The following is a 21,429-nucleotide window of genomic DNA, read 5'->3' as shown; positions in this document are numbered from 1 at the left end:
GGTTGAGAGGATATGTATTAGCTCTATTTTTACATGTAAGTAAGGTACACTTAAGATAAATAAGTGTACCTAGGTCTTTTATTAACCTAATTGTTTTTACTTGAATGTGTTAATAATAATAAATCACTGTCTTATTAAACAAAGCAGATAAGCCTTAGTTATGGGTTGAGAGAAATACTAAGGTGTAAAAATAAAGTTTTTATGTTGAGTTTCTGAATTTGATCTAGTATCCCTATCTTACACATAATGGAACTATTTAGAAACATCCAAAGTTGATAGTTATTACAGTATCTGCTTAGGAAACCTGTTGGGCATCTGGATTCATAGAAAGGAAGATCTTTGAGACATTTGTATAGTCTACTTAATACATGTAGAAGATCAAACACGTAATTGTCTTGATATTTTACTTGTCATAAGGTGGAAAATCCTGTGGACAGAGGAGCCTGGCGGGCTATAATTCACAGAGTCACAAAAGAGTCAGACATGACTTAGCAACTAAACAACAATAAGCATACATCTCAGCAGTTTCACTTGTACACAGATGTTTTTATCAGCATTATTCATAATAGTCAAAAGGTAGTTTCCCAGATGGCCAGCAATGGATGAATGGATAATCAAAATATAACAGAATGTGCTTCAAAGAACACCATCAAGAAAGCAAGAATACCAGAGTGAGTTGTCATTTCCTTCTCCAGGGGATTTTCCCAACCCAGGGATTGAACTCACGTCTCCTGCATTACAGGCATATTCTTTACCACTGAGCCATTAGAGAAGCTGGAGTCACATGATAACTTTACATTAATCCTTTGAGGAACTGCAGGATCATTTTCCAAAGCATCTGCACTATTTCATATTCTTATCAGCAGTTGACTTCAGTGACTCCACATCCTTGTCAACATTTGTTGGCTTTTTGATTCTAGCCATCCTAATTGGTATGAAGTTGTAGCTCATTGTGATTTTTATTTTCATTCTGTGAAGACTAAGACTGTTTGTGGATTTTTAATTGGATTGTCTTTTTTTTTAAATTGAATTGTGTTGAGAGGTTTTTATTTATTCCAGATATAAGTCTCTTTTCAAATAAGTGATATTTGATAATCTGTCATTCTTTGGGTTGTCTCATTTTCTTGATGGTGTTCTTTGAAGCATGAAAGTTTTTTTTTTCTTTTTAATTTTAATTTTTTAATTTATGGAAGTATGCTAACACATTTACAGAAAACTTAGAAAATATAGAGCAAGGTTACATACAGTTCCACTATATATTACATTTTTTTAAGTAGATAAATTAAGATTTTTAGTTGGCATTTCAATAAAAACTCAAAAATTAATAGAATGAGTATATAGAGAAGTAGGATATAGTAGACCTGAAAACTGCTGTGAACCAATTCAACATAATTAAGATTTATACAATTTTCACACAACAGCAGGATACAAATTCTATTCAAATTCCTATAGGCTGTAATCTAGGAGACACAGAAACATATCCAGGAATGTAAAACAAAGTGCAAAAATTTCATGGTCTAAAGTTATTGAAATCATGCAGTCTGTTCTTTTATTCCTGTGGAATTATGTTAGAAATCAGTATCAAAAGATACTTGAAAATAACCCACATATCTTCAAGTATGATGTCACAAGTACAGGGAGACATTTACCAAAATAGATCTTCAACTTAGCCATTGAAAGCCTCAATAAAGTTAGACTGAAAAAAAAAACACAGAGGATGATTGCAGAGAAGAAAGCATTTAAATGGGAAATTAGTATAAAAATAAGAAATTAATGTTAAAGATACTTTAAAACTTCCCTTCTCTTGTGGGCTTCCCATGTGGCTCAGCTGGTAAAGAATCCCGCCTGCAGTGCAGGAGACCTGGGTTTGATCCCTCGGTTGGGAAGATCCCCTGGAGAAGGGAAAGGCTACCTACTCCAGTATTCTGGCTTGGAAAATTCCGTGGACTGTATAGTCCGTGGGGTCGCAAAAAGTCGGACACAACTGAGCGACTTTCATTCATTCATACTTTAGACAGAATCCCATGTATTTGGAAATTAAATGTCCACTTTTAAATGATGAGTGTATCTAAAAGGCCATAACAAGGAAAATTAGGAAATATTTGCAATGGAATAAAAATGAAAACAGATTTTACCAGAATTTGTTGCATATAGCTGAAGCTACTCAGTGCAATTAAATACAGTGTGGAGCCTTGAATAAGGTATGAAAACAAATACTGGGCAGTAGCATAAAGTTTTGTGAATTTGAACAAAATCTGTACTTTAGTTAATAATACTGTATCACTTGTTAATTTTCTGTTTTGTTTAAATAACAGTATTCAGAATTGGATTAGAAGTTTCGATCCTCATTCAAATTTTTTTTTTTTAATCACTAAGATAATAAATTTTGTAGAATTTTAGCAATAATACTAGATGCCAAAATACATGGAACTATATCAAAGTTTTGAGTGAATACAGATTTGAAATTTAGCATTCTATTCATACTAAGTCAAACAAGTGGAATCAAAATGTCATAAATTTTTTTGGTTTGGCAAAAATTTATTAATTTTCTAAAATATTATACATATTGTATATATATACACACACACAAAAGCTTTCTTACTACCAGAAGCACAAAAGTTTTTAATTTTGATAAAATCCCATCTATCTATTTTGTCTTGTCATTGCTTTTGTTGCTGTTGGTATTTTGGTGTCATATCTATGAATTCTTTGTCCAATTCAAGTTCATGAAGATTTACCCCTGTGTTTTTTTCTTAGAGTTTTGTAGTTTTAGCTCTTAAATTTAATTCTTTGATTCAGTTTGAGTTAAGTTTTCTATATGCTGTAAAGAGTCCAACCCTGTTCAGTTGTCCCATAACTGTTTGTTGAAAAGACATTTTTTTCCCCCATTGAATAGTCTTAGAACCCTTTTTGTAGATCAACTGACCATAGATGTATGGGCTTATTTCTGAATTTTCAGTTTTATTCTGTTGTTTACATATCAGTTGTTCTAGAACCACACTGTCTTGATAATCATTGGTTAGAGGTAAGTTTTGAAATCAGGAAGTGTGAGTTTTCTTTTTTTAGGAATATTTTGGCTATTCTGAATCTTGCAATTCCATGTAAGTTTTAGAATCAGCATGTCAATTTCTGCAAAGATGTCAGAATTCTGATATGGACTGCTTTGAATCTGTTGGTTTAAGGAATCTTGCTGTCTTAACAGTGTCTATTGATCCACGAACAGGGTTGTTTTTCCTATTAGTTAGGTCTTTTTAAATGTCTCTGAACAGTGTTTTTGTAATATAAGTTTTATATTTCCTGTTGTTAATTTTACTCCTAAGTATCCCTTTTGATGCTGTTGTGAATGGAATTGCATTTTAAATATTACTTTTGGATCAATCAGTGCAAATGTATAGAAATGCATTTGATATTTTTATGTTGATCTTTATCCTGCAATCTTGCTGAACTCTTGTATTAGTTCTGATAGCTTTACAAATAGATTTTATAGGACTTTCTAAGTAAAAGGTCTTGAATGTCATTTGTGAATAGTGATAGTTTTACTTGTGTTTTACTATCCAGATGCTTTTTCTTGCATTATAGCCCTGGCTAAAGTCTTTAACACTGGGCTCAGTAAGAGTGGCATGGTAGACTTCTTTGTCTTGTTCTTAATCTTAACAGGAACACATCCAGTCTTTCGCCATTCAATATGTTTTTAGCTGTGGGGTTTTTGTAGATGTCCTTTTATCAGGTTGAGGAAGTTCCTTTTTATTCCTAGTTTGTTGAGTGTTTTTTATAGTGAAAAAATGTGTTTTGTCAGATACCTTTTTTTTTACATCAGTATATTGAGGTGACCATGTGATACTTCTTTATTATTATTGATAAAATGTACTACATTAATTGGTTTTTGGCTTAAACCAAACATGCATCTCTGGTATAAATCCTATGTGATCATGACACATAATTCTGTTTTTATGTTGCTAGCATTTTGTTGAGGGGTTTTGTTTTCTTTTGGTCTTTAGTTTTCTTGTGATTTTTTTTTTTTGTGCAGTTTTGGTGTCTGGATAACACTGACCTCATAAAATGAGTTGGGAAGTGCTTTTCTATTTGGAAGAGTTTGTGAAGAAGTCCTGTTAAGTGTTTGAATGGTGGTAGAATTCAGTGGTGAAATCATCTGGGCAGTTTTCTTTCTACTGATTTATTCTCTAATTAAGTCTTTTGAAATTGATTATTTTTTTCTTGAATCAGTGTTGGCAATTCTTGTGTTTCTAGGAATTTGTCCATTCCACTCTAGTTATCTAATTTGTTGGTATGCAGTTGTTTATAGTATTCTCTAACAGTCCTTTTGTTTTGTTTTGACTGATGGTAGGACCTAGAGGGAGACTAGAAACTCCAAAAATAAATGATCAAAGAATACTCAGAAGTTTGCATGCTCTTTAGTTATGTTGCAGTTTTATCCCCACAAATAATAAGAATAAGCTGGTAGACTGAGTTAAGAAACTCATATATTTGCAGTATTTGCAGTAAGCTAACTAGTTGGCAGATACCAAAGAGGTGAGCCTATGTTCCTCTGAACAGTACTGTTTGTCAGGAGGCTGGGTAGAGATATCAAAGAAAACAATTTCAATTCTTAAAGGGTTTTCAACAAAAGCTGTGATAGATTAACTACCTGATAGCTCAGTTGGTAAAGAATCTACCTGCAATGCATGAGACCCCAGTTCCATTCCTGGCCTGGGAAGATCTGCTGGAGAAGGGATAGACTACCCACCTCAGTTTTCTTGGGCTTCCCTTGTGGCTCACCTAGTGAAGAATCCACCTGCAGTGTGAGAGACCAGTTTTGATCCCTGGGTTGGGAGGATCCCTTGGAGAAGGAAAAGGCTACCTACTCCAGTATTCTGGCCTAGAGAATTCCATGGACATGGGGTTGCAAACAGTTGGACACCCCTGAGCGACTTTCACTTTCCTACATCATAAGCCGCCTGTAGGTAATTACTCCCAGTTAGTCACTTCTATCTTAGTTAGGTCAGGTCTTTATCATTTCCTATGTCAGATTTTTTTAAATTAAAACTTTTAGTAGATTCTAAAATCAGATTTCCTTCCTGGACTAGTTGTTAAGTTTTAGAACCTGAACAAGATTATCTGATATTTGTGAGCATTGTATTGTCTACCCACCTGTGTTATGTTTATGGAAGAACTAATTTTTGAAGAAATGTGAACAGTTACATACTTTTCATTTTCGTAGAGATAGAGGAAGCTCAAAGAATCAAGATAGTATGGCTGCACAAAATGTTCATCAAAAGTCTCAAATGAGTGTATATACATGCACAACACCAACAAAGTCAAACTTGGATTCTGGAGAGCCTAGGACTTCAGTTTTGGAAGGAAGGTATGCATGTGTCCTAAGGATAATAGGATTTACTCACTATATTCGTTACCCATTGAGTATAACAAAGTACTCCCAAAGGTTCGTTTTAATTTTGTTAGTGCCTTGCAAACATTGTTTCACAGTTTCTGTGGTAGAAATCTGAGAGTGACTTAGCTGGCTAGTTCTGGCTCAGGGATTCTTACGAGGTACAGCAATCAAGATATCTATCTAGTTTGCAGTCCTTTGCCTGGTTAGAGCATAGAGGATCCACTTATCAGGTGGCTTGCTCACAGTTTATTAGCTGGAGGCCAGAGTTTCTTTGTCATGTGGCTGTCTCCATTGAGGTATTCAATAAGGCAGCTGGCTTCTCACAAAGCAGATGATCCAAGTGAAAGTGTGACTGTGACAGAGGTCATAGTCTTATAATGACCTAGTCTTTGAAGTCTTGGATTTTATTCTGTTTGGAAACAAGTCACTCAGTCTATATCATATTCAGAAGGGAGTTATTTTTATTGAAATTATTTGATTTACAATGTTGGATTAGTTTCAGGTGTACAGCAAAGTGATTCATACATATGTATATATTATTTTTATATTCTTGAAAGAAACGTTATCTAAGAATTTGTCTATGTATGTTTAAAGAGAGCATACTTAGTGAGTAAACCAAATTACCCTACCCTCATAATAACTGAAGTCATAAACCCTTTTTCAAATGAAGGAATGGTAAATAATAGCAAATTTTCAGACTTTAAAGGGATAACTAAGATTTCTTTACTGTTAGAGAGCCCTTGACTACTAGGCCTGTCCTGGGCTCATAATAGGAGGATGAGGATCTAGGACTGGGATAAACCAAGTCATCTCTGAACAATTTTAAATTACTTGTTTTTGCCAGTAGTTTAAAAAAAAATTAAAATAAGCTGATTTATTTCTAATTTTTATTTCTAATGATTTGATTTTTATCAAAGTGTGTTATTGAGTTAACTTGAATGTGTAACTCTGACTCATGAGTTAGTTTAAAGGTTATAAAATTCAGTGTTACTTTGTTTAAATCAAATGTTGGATTAAATTGTAGATTTTTAGACTTTTTGTTTTATGAATCAAGTAGGTATATTCTTAATGTCCTAAAGCATCATTACTGGTTTTATAAGAAAAAAAATCTTTTGCAGTTTTAGGAGAAAAATGACCATAAAGATAGCTATATTAAATACATATATTACAAGCACAAATTTTGTGGTTTCCTTTTTTTTCTTAAGTGGACCTGTTCGGCTCAAGAATTATTTAACGTCTGGAAAGAACAATTCAGATGTGGATGATAATGTAGTTCAAGAAAATTTGAGTAAGTTATGATTTATCTTCTACTGTCTTGATTTTTATAGCATTATGGATATGGAGTAAGGTGTGCTGTATTTTTTTTTAAATATCTTTTATTTTATTTATTTATTTGGCTGAACCGGGTCTTAGTTGCAGCATGTGAACACTTAGTTGCAGCATGTGGGGTCTAGTTCCTGACCAGGGATTGAAGCTGGGCCCCTTGCATTGGAAGCTGGACTCTTAGCCACTAACAACCAGGGAAATCCCTGTGCTGTGTTTCATTTAAATTATCACCATTGACATTTTTATGGAAAAAATATATTGAGTACCTACCCTTAAGAGCCTTATTTTATGGTTAGAGATTTGTAAAACCTTACCAACTGGGTGCAAGAGGGAGGGAGGGAAAGATAAAGAGAAAGAGTAAGATGAGTGACAGTCCTTTCTTTGAAGTAGAACATAATATAATTGGCATTTAAGGTGCCTACTCCAGTATTTTAAAATGTCAGGCTGATAAGGGTATAAATGAAGAAAGATTCGCCATATATTGATGATTACTGAAGCTAAATGTTGAAGTTTTAAAAAATGCCTCTTTATAGAGAGTTTTATAATTTTTTATACCCCTAAAGAATGTGCTTGACATATGATATTTTATATGTTTTTTCTTTCCTAATTCACTAACTCTTTTTCCTATTAAGTAGTTTTTTCTCCCTCTATTTAGATTAACTTTTATTATTTTTCTCTACTAAGTGGAATGCTTTTTATTTATTTATTTATTTTTTGAAATGCTTTTTATATTTATTTTTCTACTTTTAATTTGGTAAAGAGTTTGAATTTTCTGGAGTATAGTTTTAGTTAAAAAAAATTTTTTTTAATAGAGTGTTTTTACTGTTGTATACTCTAAATTTCAGTGGTGATTTTTCTTTGACCCAAATGTATTTTAAAAGAGTACATTAATCAAGAGCTTGGTCTCCATAGTCAGGAACCTAGAAGTGAGTCTAGCTTTACCCTTAGCTATGTTATCTTGAGTAAGATTTTTAAGTGTTCTTAGCTTCAGCTTCCTTATTTATAAAATGATGATACCAATTCTCATCATATGAATTGATCCAAAGATGAATATACATTCTTTGCTTAGTTTCTTTTTTTAATATACTATTTTATTTGGCTTTGTCGAGCCTTAGTTGTGGCACGTTGGATCTTCATTGAGTCATGGGCGATCTTTTGTTGTGGCACATGATCTCTAGTTGTGGCCCCCGGGCTCAGTAGTTGGGGTGTGCAGGTTTGTTGCTTCGCAGTTTATGGGATCTTAGATCTCTGACCAGGACTTGAAACTGCATTTGCTGCCTAGGAAGGCAGATTCTGAACCACTGGGTCACCAGGGAAGTCCTCTGCTTAGTTTTAATACTGGTGTATGTTAAACATGCAGTGTTCACTGTTATCCTAAGAAGTTGTGTTTTGTTTTGTTTCTTTGTTTATAGTTTCTAGTTTTGATTCATTGTTCTAGATAACTTTGGCCTATATTATTAATTCTTTGAATATGCTTAGAACACATAACTCATGGAAGAATTTCATAATTCTTCTGTGGATGCTTAAAAAAATACTACTACTTTTTGTGTATATGCATGTGTGCTAAGTGTTTTCAGTTGTGTCTGACTCTTAGTGACTCTTCGGACTGTAGCCCACCAGCCTTCTCTGTCTATGAATTCTCCAGGCAAGAATACTGGAGTGGGTTGCCATGCCCTTTCCCACGGCATCTTCCCAACCCAGCGGTTGAACCCGCATCTGTTATGTCTCCTGCATTGGCAGGAGGTTTCTTTACCACTAGCGCCACCTGGGAAGCCCCTTTTTGTGTACAGATGTGGATGAAAATATGTATATACACTCATTATTAATGTAAGTGAATATATATTTTAGTATACTTTGAATATTAAATATTTAAATTCTTAAATATTTATGGAATATTACGGAATACTTACTGTACATTCTTCTACAGGAAAAAGATCAAAATTTGTGGTTTGTTGGGATATTGAGAGTAAGAAAATAAAGTACAGATTTTTGGGGTAGAAAATAGGAGCTAGATTTTTAAGTAGATGGGCAGAAAAAGTCTTACTGAAGAAGTGATAATTTGAGCAGAGATATGAGAGAGGTGAGAAATCAATTGATGCAGCTGTATGGGAAAATAGTGCTCCATGCAGACAGAAGATAAGGACAAAGGTTTTGATATGGTAAAGACTCAGTTCTGATTGAAAAACACCAGGGAGGCTGGGAAGGAGGGGGAGGAGGAAGAGAATGAAAGTAGAAAATAGTAGGAGATGATGTCACAGAGGGAACAAGAATGAAAGATCTTATACAATGTTGAAGACTACTTTAAGGGTTTGTGCTTTACCAAGGGGTATGGGAAGCCCCTGGAGGATTTTGAGCAGAGGAGAGACGTGACTAACCTATAAACAATCATTGTGGCTGCTGTAGACTGCATGTTAGGGGTGGACTAATGAGTTCAAGGAGTCAGGTCTAAGGTTGGAAGCAGGAGGACCAGTTGGTGAAACTTGTAATTCCTTTCTTTTTTTTAAATTTTTGTATAATTTAATAAACAACTTTTAACACATTACTGCTTATGTTTGGCTTTCTTGTGTCTGTGTTTCTGCCCTTCTGAGTCGGTGGTCTTTTTGTTCCTGTTCCGGTTTTTCACGTCATGTGTTTCATAGTAGTGTACGCTGACTTTTCTAGATCGCTGCTGCCATGCTTCTCGCCTCCTCTCCTTAGATGTAAGTGTCCTGCGAGTTTTGTCTGGCTGCTCCTCTTCCCTCTGTGCCTTCCTCTTCTTTTCCCTTTTGGGGGGGTGTTGTGTCATCTACATCTTCTTCAGCTTTTCTTTTTAATTCCTGTGTGAGATGGTAGCTTGGACTAGGGTGGTAACAGTGGAAGGTGGAGAGACCAGAAGTGGGATTTTAGGTATTTTTGGTGGTAGAGTCAACATGATTTCCTGATGGATGGGACATAGGGTGTAAAAAAAGTGAGGGGTCAGTGATAAAGAACTTTAAATTTTGGGGCCTGGACCCCTGAAAAAATGACATCATTTCTTGATTTGGAGACCACTAGAGAAGGAGCAGATTAGGGTGGAAAACAACAGGATCTTAAATATGGACATTCTGTGTTTTATATTACTCTGATTCTTTGTATCCTTACCACTTGTGAGGTCCATTAAGGACTACCAGAATTAAAATCTTTCCTTTGCAGTGGTCTGTCTGTCTCTGGTATTTCCTGCAGTCATTGCTATGTGCGTTTCAGTGCTATTACTGAGCATATAAATTTGCATCTGGAATGTACCTATTTTACTCAAATTTGCCTTCTTGATGATGTTTTTTACTTTGTAGTCTTTTTGTTTTTTAATATTAACATTGTGACTCCCTACTTTCTTTTGGTTTCTTTCTTAGATTTTCATTCTTCCTTTTACTTTTTTTCTGTCAGTATTTTTTTCTTTTAATAAATGTTTAATGAATACGCTTTGTTACTTCTTTGTAAAGTTGGTAGACAGTCTCATGTGCTAGCAAGCAAGCACTCAAAAATTTTGTTTTTTAAATACAAGAAACAACTAGTCAAATAGTGAAAGTCTTGAGTCAGTCTTTTTTCCTTTAAGCTATTTGGCTGTTGCTCTTTTCCCCTCATGATAGCTAATGCTTATGAGTAGATATTTTAAACCAGCCTTACTTCTTTTTTCCTTTGTAGATAACCTGTTTCTTTCATTTTCATGCTTATTAGGCTTTGTTAGTCTTTGAAATTCTGGAATTATCTCTCTCTCTTTTTTTTTCCTCTTATATTTTTTTGGAAATAATTTCAGATCTACTCAAATACCATATCGTCTTCATCCAGATTCCACAGTTGTCAACATTTAATAATATTTGTTTCATCTTCCTCTCTGTCACCTCTACATAAATGTTTATATATGTTTATTAGTCTTTTTCTGGATTGTTTGGGAGCAAGACCCATACATATTATTATTATGTAGGAGTGTGCAGACATGGTACAAGACAAGAACATAATCACTCTTCAGTGATCCAAGTCAGAAAATCACCGTTAATAGGACACTAGTCTTCCTTCATTGAGTCCATACAGATTTCATCAGGAGTTCAATCAGTATTCCTTTTTCTCTCTGGTTCAGGATCCATTCTAGGATCATGGGTTGTTTAGTTTTGATGTCCCTTTGGTTTCCTTAAGCGATAGTTCTTTAGGCTTCTTCTTTCCTGACCTTGACGCTTTTTAAAGAGTACAAGCTTTTAATTCTTTAGCATGACCTTCAACCTGCTGCAGCTAAGTCGCTTCAGTCGTGTCTGACTCTGTGCGACCCCATAGACGGCAGGCTACCAGGCTACCCCGTCCCTGGGATTCTCCAGGCAAGAACACTGGAGTGGGTTGCCATTTCCTTCTCCAATGCATGAAAGTGAAAAGTATAAGTGAAGTCGCTCAGTCGTGTCCGACTCTTAGCAACCCCATGGACTGCAGCCCATCAGGCTCCTCTGCCCATGGGATTTTCCAGGCAAGAGTACAGGAGTGGGTTGCCATTGCCTTCTCCGACCTTCAGCCTGAGTCTAATACTCCTTCACGATCAGATGTGAGCCATGCATATTTGACAGAAATGCTACAGAAATGATGCTTTTGTGCATCATGTTAGGAAGTATATAGTAATGACCCCAGAGAAGGCAATGGCAGCCTATTCCAGTACTCTTTTGCCTGTAAAATCCCATGGGCGAAGGAGCCTGGCAGGCTGCAGTCCATGGGGTCGCTAAGAGTCGGACGCGACTGAGCAACTTCACTTTCAACTTTTCACTTTCATGCATTGGAGAAGGAAATGGCAACCCACTCCAGTGTTCTTGCCTGGAGGATCCCAGGGGCGGGGGAGCCTGATGGGCTGCCGTCTGTGGAGTTGCACAGAGTTGGACATGACCGAAGCAACTTAGCAGCAGCAGCAGCAGTGCTGACTTATCTCTTCTACTGGTGATTTTAATCTTCATCACCTGTTCAAGATACTGTCTTCCAGGTTTCTCCACTCAGATAGGGTTTTTCTCTTTGGTAATTTGTGAGTATTTTGTGGAATGATATTGTGATACTATTTTAATAACTTGTCCTTTTCAAACTTACCAATATTCATATCTTTTGAAAAATCCCACCTGAATTCACTAATGATGGTACCAGATTACTATTTTATATTTTCCTGATTCTTTCTCTATTAATTAGTTTGCATGTTAAACATTTATTCATTATTCATTTATTTATATTATTACAGACTATTACTAGGTTCCTATTTTATTCAGTGTGTTGTAATCTTTATCATTTGTTCTGGTACTCAAATTGTGCCAGATTTGGCTAGGAGGAAGCATCTCTTCAGCTGGCCCTTGTGATCTTTTGTCATGTTTCTTTTTTTTTTTAATGTTTTTATTTTTTAGCATAAGATGTTCCAAACTCTTTTCCCTGTCTCTACTCTGGAATCAGTTATTTCTCCAAAAGAACCTGTTGGAGGGATGACATTTAGAAACTTAGATCTGGGTACTAGGTGTGCTCATTGTTACTGGGATATTACTGCTTCTAGGCTCTCAGGGGACTGAGGCAATAGATACACACATATATGTACATTGTACATACATAAGCATCTATATCTATTTTTGTATTTATTCAGGCAGTCCCTGGCTCTACTGCTCTTTGTTTCATTGTGCTTCACAGATTTTGCATTTTTTACAAAATAAAGTTTTATGGCAACTCCATATCAAACAAGTCTATTGGCACCATTTTTCCGGTGGCATTTGCTCAATTATTATATCTGTGTCACGTTTTGATAATTCATGTGATATTTCATTATTATTATGGTGACCCATGATCAGTGGTCTTTGTTACTATTGTAAAAAATTCTGACTTACAGAGGACTCGGGATGATGTTTAGCATTTTTTAGCAATAAGGTATTTAAAAATACATTGACTTTTTTTAGACATGACGCTTTTACAGACTTAACAGACTACATTATAGTGTAAACATAATGTATTGGGAAACAAAAAATTCATGTGACTCGCTTTATTCATGTGACTCGCTTTATTGCCAAATTTGTTTTATTGTAGTGGCTCAGTAGTACAGAACTCGCATGCCAATGCAGAAGATGCAAGAGATGAGTGTCCAATCCCTTGGTCGAGAAGATCCCCTGGAGAAGGAAATGGCAACCCACTCCAGTACTCTTGCCTGGAGAATTCCATGGACGGAGGAGCCTGATGGGCTACAGTCCATGGAGTCTCAGAGTTGGACAGGACTGAGTGACTAAGCATGCATGCACTGGAAGCACACTCTCAATATCTCTGAGGTGTGTCTGTATTTAAAAACCATGCATGCACATCAGTACCTCCAACCCCGGTTCAACACATTTGAAAGACTTTTCCTTGTCCATTTTAATAAACCCTTTCTCTAAGATACTGAGAAGCCTGACTCCCATCATCTTCAGTATATTTGCTCATTTGCTTTGCTCCTTCTCTGGCCCCAACAGCTGCCTCCAAGGCAAACTGCTTTAGTAAATTTCCAAGAATTACTAGCTCTCTACTTGTTCTAGTGGGAATTACATGGGAGACTGGATTTTTCTTTTTTCTTTTTGGTAATAGCTTTATTAAGATAGGGTCCCTTATTAAGATATATTTCACATACCATACAGTTAATCCATTTATAGTATATGTAATTCAGTAATTTATAACTATCACTACAGTAGATTTGGACTCCCCTGATGGGTCAGTGGTAAAGAATCTGCTTGTGGATGTAGGAGATGCAGGATATGCAAGTTTGATCCCTGGGTCAGGAATTTCCCCTAGAGAAGGAAATGGCAACCCATTCCAGTATTCTTGCCTGGGAAATCCCATGGACAGAGGAGCCTGATGAGCTACAGTCCATAGGATTGTAAAGAGGTGGGCATGACTGAGCACACATGCAAAAAAAAAAAAAAAAACACCAGTAAATATTAGAACATTTTCATGATCCCCATTCTACTCTTTAGCTGGGAATAAAATGAAAGCTTAGACCTGCTTTTCAGGAAATGTATGCTGTATAAAAATTGTATTGAAAATCTCAGGTAGTTCATTGTATGTTCACTGTTAATAGTTTCAGATTGCTGCAGAACTTACTATCCAAATCTTAGTGCCTTAGTTTAACGGTTTATCTCTCATAGTTCTGTGGGGTGACTTAGCTGGGCAATTCTCATTTTGGCTCTTTCATACTTTTATAGTTAGATGCAAGCCACTGGGGCTGGAGTCATTTGAAAGGTCAGCTGGGCTGGAAGTCCACAGTGACGTATTTACTTATATATTTGATACTCAGCTAGGGTGGCTGAAATAACTGAGGGTTGGCCAAGCATCTCTTTTCCTTCACTTGGCCTTTCCACATGGTTGTTTTGGGTTTCCTCACAGCACAGCAGTCTTGGGATAGTCAATCTTCATAATTGTGACTGTCTTTCCCCAGACTGAAGTTCCAAGAGATCTAGGCGGAACCTGAATGTCACCTGAGGAATTAGCCTTCAAAGCCCCAGAATGTCACTTCTGCTGCATTTCATTAGTCAAGCAACTCACTGAGGCCAGTGGAGTTTGAAGAAGACAATTAAACTTTGTTGATAAAGGAAAAGAATTAATGACTGCTATGTTTAGATGCTGTTTGCCACACTAAAGTTATGAACCCTTGACCTAATTGTCACCCTGCCAACTAAATTCAGTACACTTGTGCTGTTTTAGAACTTTAAGAATCATAGATTGCATTATTAACTCAGCAGTTGTTCATAATCACACCCAGCATTTTTATTCACCCAGTGGCTTATTTTACTTGAAGTCCACAAGCAATTTAAAACCTGTTTGTTTTTGTTACTTGTAACTGTTTTCCTCTTAAGATATATTCATTGTAACAAAACCTTTAGACATGTTATTGTGGTTTTATTAGCTTTTCATCCTCAGCAGTGGAAAGCAAAGAGAGTAATAAAATGTATTATTGGGTTGAATTTTTTTTTTTAAATATTTATTCTGAAGTTGACCTAGTACATACTTTAACTCAACATGAAATTAGGAGCCATTACTCATGATATTTCTTTTGCAATTTACAGATGATTCAAGAGGAGAAATATCTGATTCAACACCAGAGAGCAAGATGCATCACAAATTAGGTAAGATTATTTTCCCTTAATATTTTCATATTATTATAAAATCTCTGTTTCTAAATATAGTTTAATTTTTTCTTAAGTGGGGGAAATATTATTTGGATTAATTGTCAAGTAATGTAAAACTTCATATTTCGTTTCATTAATTCATGGTAAATCATCACATGCCACAGAGTTTCTTTATTGTCCATTTATAAATCTTATAATCCACTCACTCATTGCCCAGTAGTAGGGAGCTGATCTTACCTAATGTAAGAAAGCAATGGTAGAGAATTCTGTAAAATGTAACTTCTGGGTAGATGGCATCCATGACAACTTCTCTCATTTTTTCCAGCTCACACCTAAACAAAACAGTAACTAGGATAAGTAAGCCAGGAGCTAAGGAACCCATGGAGAGGCCCACTTGGGGATTAAGATTCATGCGACCTCTCATGTTTGCAGAATTGGAGTGGCTTTTTGTTTTTCTCCCTATACTTAAGGCTTCTGCATTTTTACTTGATGAGAACCTATAGGGATGAAGCTTTCTCTAATTGCTTCCACTAGAACCTCACATCTTGTCAGTTAGTATTTTGTGGGTCCATGTGAAGAGAGACTGCTGTACTTCTCAATGTTTAATGCTTAGCTTCCTAGGTGATGCAGTGGTGAAGAATCCACCTGCCAATGCAGATGATGCAAAAGATGCAGCTTCTCTCTCCCGGTCGGGAAGATCCCCTGGAGTAGGAAATGTCAACCCACTCCAGTATTCTTGCCTGGAAAATGTCATGGACAGAGGAGCCTGGTGGGCTGCAGTCCATGAGGTCGCAAAGAGTCAGATACAACTAAGTGCATGCGTGCATACACACACACTTGCTTGACTTGGAGTGGAATATGCTGTGAGTCAGAGTAGGCAAAGAGAAATAAAATTGTCCCTGAGAGGGTCTGCAACCACACAAGAGAGGAAAATCAGCAGTACACAAATTATAGTAAGCCAGAACCTTTGTAGATAAATAACAGTTTTAACAATGAAGGAAATATGAGTATTTTCAGAAATTTAGTTATATCACAGAAGGCTTTCTGGTTGGTAAAGCATAATTTTTCAGTTTAAAAAATCAGCACATCAACTGATAAATAAAGATGAATACTGTTGAGTGCTAAATTAGTAGCTGGTGTTGACATGGAAGAAATTTATTGGAACAGAAATACAAAAGAGATTGAAACCATGAGGGAAAAATAGGCAATGGAAATAACATGGAGACAACATATAAAAAGTGCAAATAATAGAATTTTCAGAAAAGAGAAAAATTAAAATACTACTTAAAACTTTCCTGGAATAAAGATAGGCTTGATCTGCAATTTGAGAGAGTTTATCAGCTGCCAGTAAAAAGTAATGAAGAATATACACCTCTAGACAGAATTGAATAAAATTCCTAAATTTCAAGGATAGAGGAAAGCTTCCAGATAGAAGTTACATACAAAGGAGGAAAAAAAAAAAGACTAGCATTATTCATCAGTGTAACTCTGGAAAAATAAAATAGCCTACTTTCAGAAATGTATTACAATCCATGTTATAACTAGATATAACAAGATATCTTCTGATAACTGAATCTATTTTGCACATAATGCAAAATTATCATCCTCCATGGAAAATAGCATGTGAGGTTATTTTACCAAGTAGAATATAAATCAGTACTGCGTGCAAAGAGAGGAGAGAATTAGGAATGATTCTCAACATATGGTTAAATTTAAATAATGTAAACATTTTCTGTTGCCATGTGCCAAATTACTACAGATTTAGTGGTTCAGACATGTTTGTTATCCTGTGGTTTCCATGGGACAGAAGTTCAGATATAAATTAGCTGGGTTCTCTGTTAAAGGGTTTCACAGGCTTCAGTCAAGTGTCATCCTGGACCATGGTCTTATCTGAGCTCAAGATCCTCTTTCAAGCTCATGTGGTTGTTAGGAGAATTCAGGTCCTTGGAATTGTAGGGCTGAGATACCTGTTTTCTTGGTGTCTGTGAGCCATGGGCCTCTACTCTTAATTTCTAGAGGTCACCTGCAGTTCCTTGCCACATGACCCTTTTCATAGACTCTTTTCTCAGTGTGGCAGCTTGCTTCTTCAAAGTGAGCAAGGAATAATTTTTCTCTGCTTCTGCTAGATAGTGTCTTATGTGTAGAATGATGACATAGTCACAGGAGTGATTTCCCATTGCTTTTGCCATATTCAGTTGAGTATATCATAGGTTCCACATGTATCCTAGGGAAGGGGTGTCTCATTGCTCACACCCAAGGGTGTGTCTACTGCTTAATGCTAATATGATTGAGGATTTATAAGTACTAAGTAAGAATTTTTACAATGATAGTTTGAAATCTGCACTATCTTAATAAAACTTGGTATAATGAGGAGGAGAGCAGGAGTGGCAGAAGGGTGATAAAAGTAGTCTAAAAGTTCTGTTTTACTAAATGAGAGAAGAAAGATGATATCTTGGTAAGGAATATAGTTTTTAATATAATCATAGAGAAGTGAATATGATTTGAATGTCAGGAATAGGAAGGTAAATTAGGCTGAAAAAGCACAGTAAAACTTTGAAATGACCAAGGTTTGGAGTACGGGGAAAGAAATGGTATTCTGCCCAAACCAATGAAAAGGAGGGGGAAAAAAAATCATTGATGTAAAATAACAAGTAAATATAAAGTAAAATGGAAGGAATAAAAAGAACCATATATGTTATACTAAATAAGCATGAATGGATTGAATTCCTCTAGTAAGATAGAGACTAACAGATTTGGTTAAACAATACAAACTGACTTATATATTTATAAGAAACACTTGAAACAGGTTTTAAAATAAAAGATTATCAAAGAATTAAGTAGAGTAATATAAACAGAAGGAAGTAGTGGGGCATTTTTAATATTAGGTAAAGTGAAATTTAAAGTTACAAATGTGAACAGAATAAAGGACTTGTAATAATAAAATAAGCAATTTATGAAGAAAATAGAAAAATCATAAACTACTATGTACCAAACAGCCTAGCAGCTAAAATGTATAAAGAAAAAAAAAAAAACCTGAGGAAAAGCAAGGAGATTTTAAGCAATACAGTTAGAGATTTTGATAAACCACTTTCAGAATTGGAGAAATCCAGCAAACCAGAAATAAGAAAGAACATAGGAAGTTGATTATATAGCCAGCAAACTTAGCATATAGAACTTTGCATTGGTCAGATAAAATGAGTAGATATGTGTGTATACACAGAAACACATGCGTATATGACTACCCCTGATTAACACATTTCCTATTGGGAACATTTAGATGGTTTTCAATTTGACATCTGTTTTCGGTTCCTATGATAAACAGTACTACTGTGAATGTTTTTATACCTAGATCTTTGCCTATTTTTATGAATATTTTACAAATTCATTTTCTAAAAATGAAATTGCCACCTCAGAGTATTACAATTATAGATATTATCAGATTGTCTTTAGCTTATATTTCTATCATAAATATATGAGAATTTCAGTGTACCTTTAATATCGTTAACCATGAATGTTACCAAATTTTTAAATCTTTCCAATCTAGTAGTTTATTTTTTCATTGGCATTTCTTTAGTAGCCCAAATATGTCTTAAAATTTGTTTGTCTAGAAGCATTCCTGTTCTAGAAAGTAATAATATCAGTCTTTTCACTGCAGAGTTTTGTCCAACTCAACATATGTGTATATTTTTGTCTGATGTCTTTTACAGTATTGCCCTCCTATACACCAAATGTTCGCAGAACTATGAGAACACGATCAAAACCTTTGGAATACTGGCGAGGGGAACGAATAGATTATCAGGCAAGGCCATCAGGTAAAATTTATGTTCTAATGTCTCAAAATAAAAAATAATAATGATAATTGCTATAATTTATTTAGGTACGTGTTGTGCCAAGAAAGTGAAACTTGCTCAGTTGTGTCTAACTCTTTGTGACCCCATGGACTGTAGCCCACCAGGGGATCTTCTTGACCTGAGGATCGAACCCAGGTCTCCCACATTGCAGGCAGAACCACCAGGGAAGCCAAGTACTGTCTTACATATTTATAACATTACCTTATTTAATCATCATCCTCCAACAGTGTGACAAGAATAGGTTCAAGTCCAGGTTTCTCTGATTACTATAGAGATGCTGATTTTTTTTCTCTTTGCTAGCAATTTGAAGTGATTGTGTAGTTTTATAGAGTGTTCCCAGGTGGCTTTCCTAGTGGCTCCGATGGTAAAAAATTTGCCTGCCATGCAAGAGACCCAGTTTCTATCCCTGGGAGAAGGAAATGGCAATCCACTCCAGTATTCTTGCTTGGAGAATTCAGTGGACAGAGGCGCCTGGTGGGCTGCAGTCCGTGGGGTCACAAAGAGTTGGACACAACTGCGTGACTAACACTTAACCCCGATGGCCCAGTGGTAAAGAATCTGCCCGCCAAAGCAGGAAGCCCAAGAGATGCAGCAGGTTCAATCTCTGATTCAAGAAGATCTCTTGGAGAAGGAAGTGGTAACCCACTCCAGTATTCTTGCCTGGAAAATTCCATGGACAGAGGAGCCTAGCAAGCCACAGTCCATGGGGTAGCAAAGAGTCAGATATGATTGAGCATGGAGCACATTATTTTTATACAATCCAATAACATTTCTAATTGCATAAAATGAAACCTTAGATCAGAACATGAGAAAATTTTAACTGGCAAAGATTAAATATTCCCCATTATTATTCTCATTCCATTTTCTTGTCATATTTCTCTACAAAAATTATAGAAGATGGGAAAGAAAATAGAGTTGTATTAAAATTACTTCCTTTTTTTAAATTAATATTTCTGAGACAAGGACTAAACTGACATGTGGATTACTATAAATGGTTCTTTGCTAATCTTTGTGTCTTTCATTTTTTATGCCTCCACTGATGACTATGTTTCAAGCAGTAGAGATCATTCAGTGATGTTTCATCAGTGTGTCTAGATTTAGGATAGTGGTGATGGTTTAGTTGCTAAGTTGTGGTTGACTCTTGGTGATCCCATGGATTGTAGCCCACTAGGATCCTAGATTACTAGAGTGGGTTGCCATTTCCTTCTCCAGGGGATCTTCCTGACCCAGGAATTGAACCGGGGTCTCCTGCATTGCAGGTAGATTTTTTACCGACTGAGCCACCAGATTTAGGATAGTAAAGAGACTTAAGTGAAATTGCTTGCTATTTGTGTTACTTGAATTAGCTGTAGAGTAGTAATTATAATGTATTCTGTGCTTTGAAAAGAAGTGTGCTGTATTAATGTAATGAATTTTGTTTCAAGATTTTCACTTTGCTAGGTATGATAATTTACCTTTTTTGGGGTTAAATTTCAGGAGGATTTGTGATTGGTGGAATACTGTCCCCAGACACAGTATCATCTAAAAGGAAAGCAAAAGGAAACTTGGGAAGAATCATTACAACAGCTAATAGGAAAAGAATCTGTCTTGAAAATGAAGAAAGAAGTATGAACTTTTCCCTTATTTTAAATAACAGTGTTTTGAAAAATAGCTCTTTGCAGATTTTGAAATATACCTCTAAAGGCTTCGGAATATAATAGTACTTAAGGGTCAATTCTCTTTTTAATGTCAACTTTTCTTCAGATTTTGAAAGTAAACTAATTTTATTCTTAAAAAAAAATCATTAATATCATAGTGTAAAACATTTCCACATGGGTAAATTGTACTGTCAAATGAAACTTATCTCTTCCATGCATCAAAGTGGTCATTGATAAACAGGAAGAAATATGCCTCTTCCATTTTCCTTTTCAACTTGTCCTTAGCTCTGTTTCATACTAGATTTTTTTTTTTAATGGAAAACAGTTTTAAATAAATAGTATTTCAGTGGTATCTCTTTTGCAGAGAATAAATTCATGGTAAATCTGAATATACCTCTGGGAGATCCTCTGCAGCCAACAAGGGTGAAGGACCCAGAAACACAAGAGACTGTTCTTATGGGTAAGCTCAGGGTTGATTCTGAGAATGCTTTATTTAACATCTCGTAAGGACAAACTCGGAGAAGGCGATGGCACCCCACCCCAGTACTCTTGCCTGGAAAATCCCATGGGCGCAGGAGCCTGATGGGCTGCAGTCCATGGGGTCGCAAAGAGTTGGACACGACTGAGTGATTTCACTTTCACTTTTCACTTTCCTGCATTGGAGAAGGAAATGGCAACCCTCTCCAGTGTTCTTGCCTGGAGAATTCCAGGGATGGGGGAGCCTGGAGGGCTGCCATTTATGGGGTCGCACAGAGTCGGACATGACTGAAGCGACTTAGCAGCAGCAGCAACAAGGACAAACTGTTTGCTTGAAGGCTGGCTTTTCTACTTTTCCTTTCTCTCCCCAGATCTTTCAGAGCCAAAGTCCAATAGCTAGTCTGATTCAAATAAGTAGCCTGTATGAGGACTACTGTGAGGGAATTGATGGTAGACAACCTCCAGGGACATAGTACCATGCATTTGTCGTAGACAACCTCCAAAGACATATAGTACCATGTATTTGTCCTCTATGATACAAGTGCTACCATCAGGAATGTTGCCTCCTCCAGTAGGATCCAGGCCTTCTTTGATCAGGAGGACACTTGGGGACAAGAGCTGTTGAGGGGGAAAGTGAAAGTTGC

The 21,429-nt window shown here is 36.0% G+C and overlaps 1 protein-coding gene across 6 annotated transcripts in view; it reads left to right on the top strand.

The window, feature by feature from the left end:
• CENPC (centromere protein C) overlaps positions 1 to 21,429 on the top strand; it is a 105,859-nt gene that overhangs the window by 74,653 nt on the left and 9,777 nt on the right. For all 6 annotated transcript variants that reach the window (XM_069594224.1, XM_069594223.1, XM_069594226.1 and 3 more), the window contains 6 exons: positions 5,219 to 5,362; positions 6,595 to 6,677; positions 14,758 to 14,817; positions 18,528 to 18,632; positions 20,148 to 20,276; positions 20,673 to 20,768. In XM_069594224.1, the coding sequence (XP_069450325.1) occupies positions 5,219 to 5,362; positions 6,595 to 6,677; positions 14,758 to 14,817; positions 18,528 to 18,632; positions 20,148 to 20,276; positions 20,673 to 20,768 (617 nt within the window). The remainder of the gene's footprint in view (positions 1 to 5,218; positions 5,363 to 6,594; positions 6,678 to 14,757; positions 14,818 to 18,527; positions 18,633 to 20,147; positions 20,277 to 20,672; positions 20,769 to 21,429) is intronic.

The sequence above is a fragment of the Ovis canadensis genome, chromosome 6 (genome assembly GCF_042477335.2).
Source record: "Ovis canadensis isolate MfBH-ARS-UI-01 breed Bighorn chromosome 6, ARS-UI_OviCan_v2, whole genome shotgun sequence".
In the NCBI taxonomy this organism is placed as follows: Eukaryota; Metazoa; Chordata; class Mammalia; order Artiodactyla; family Bovidae; genus Ovis; species Ovis canadensis.
Note: the sequence above shows the minus strand (reverse complement) of the source record. Positions and strands in the feature narration are given on the sequence as shown.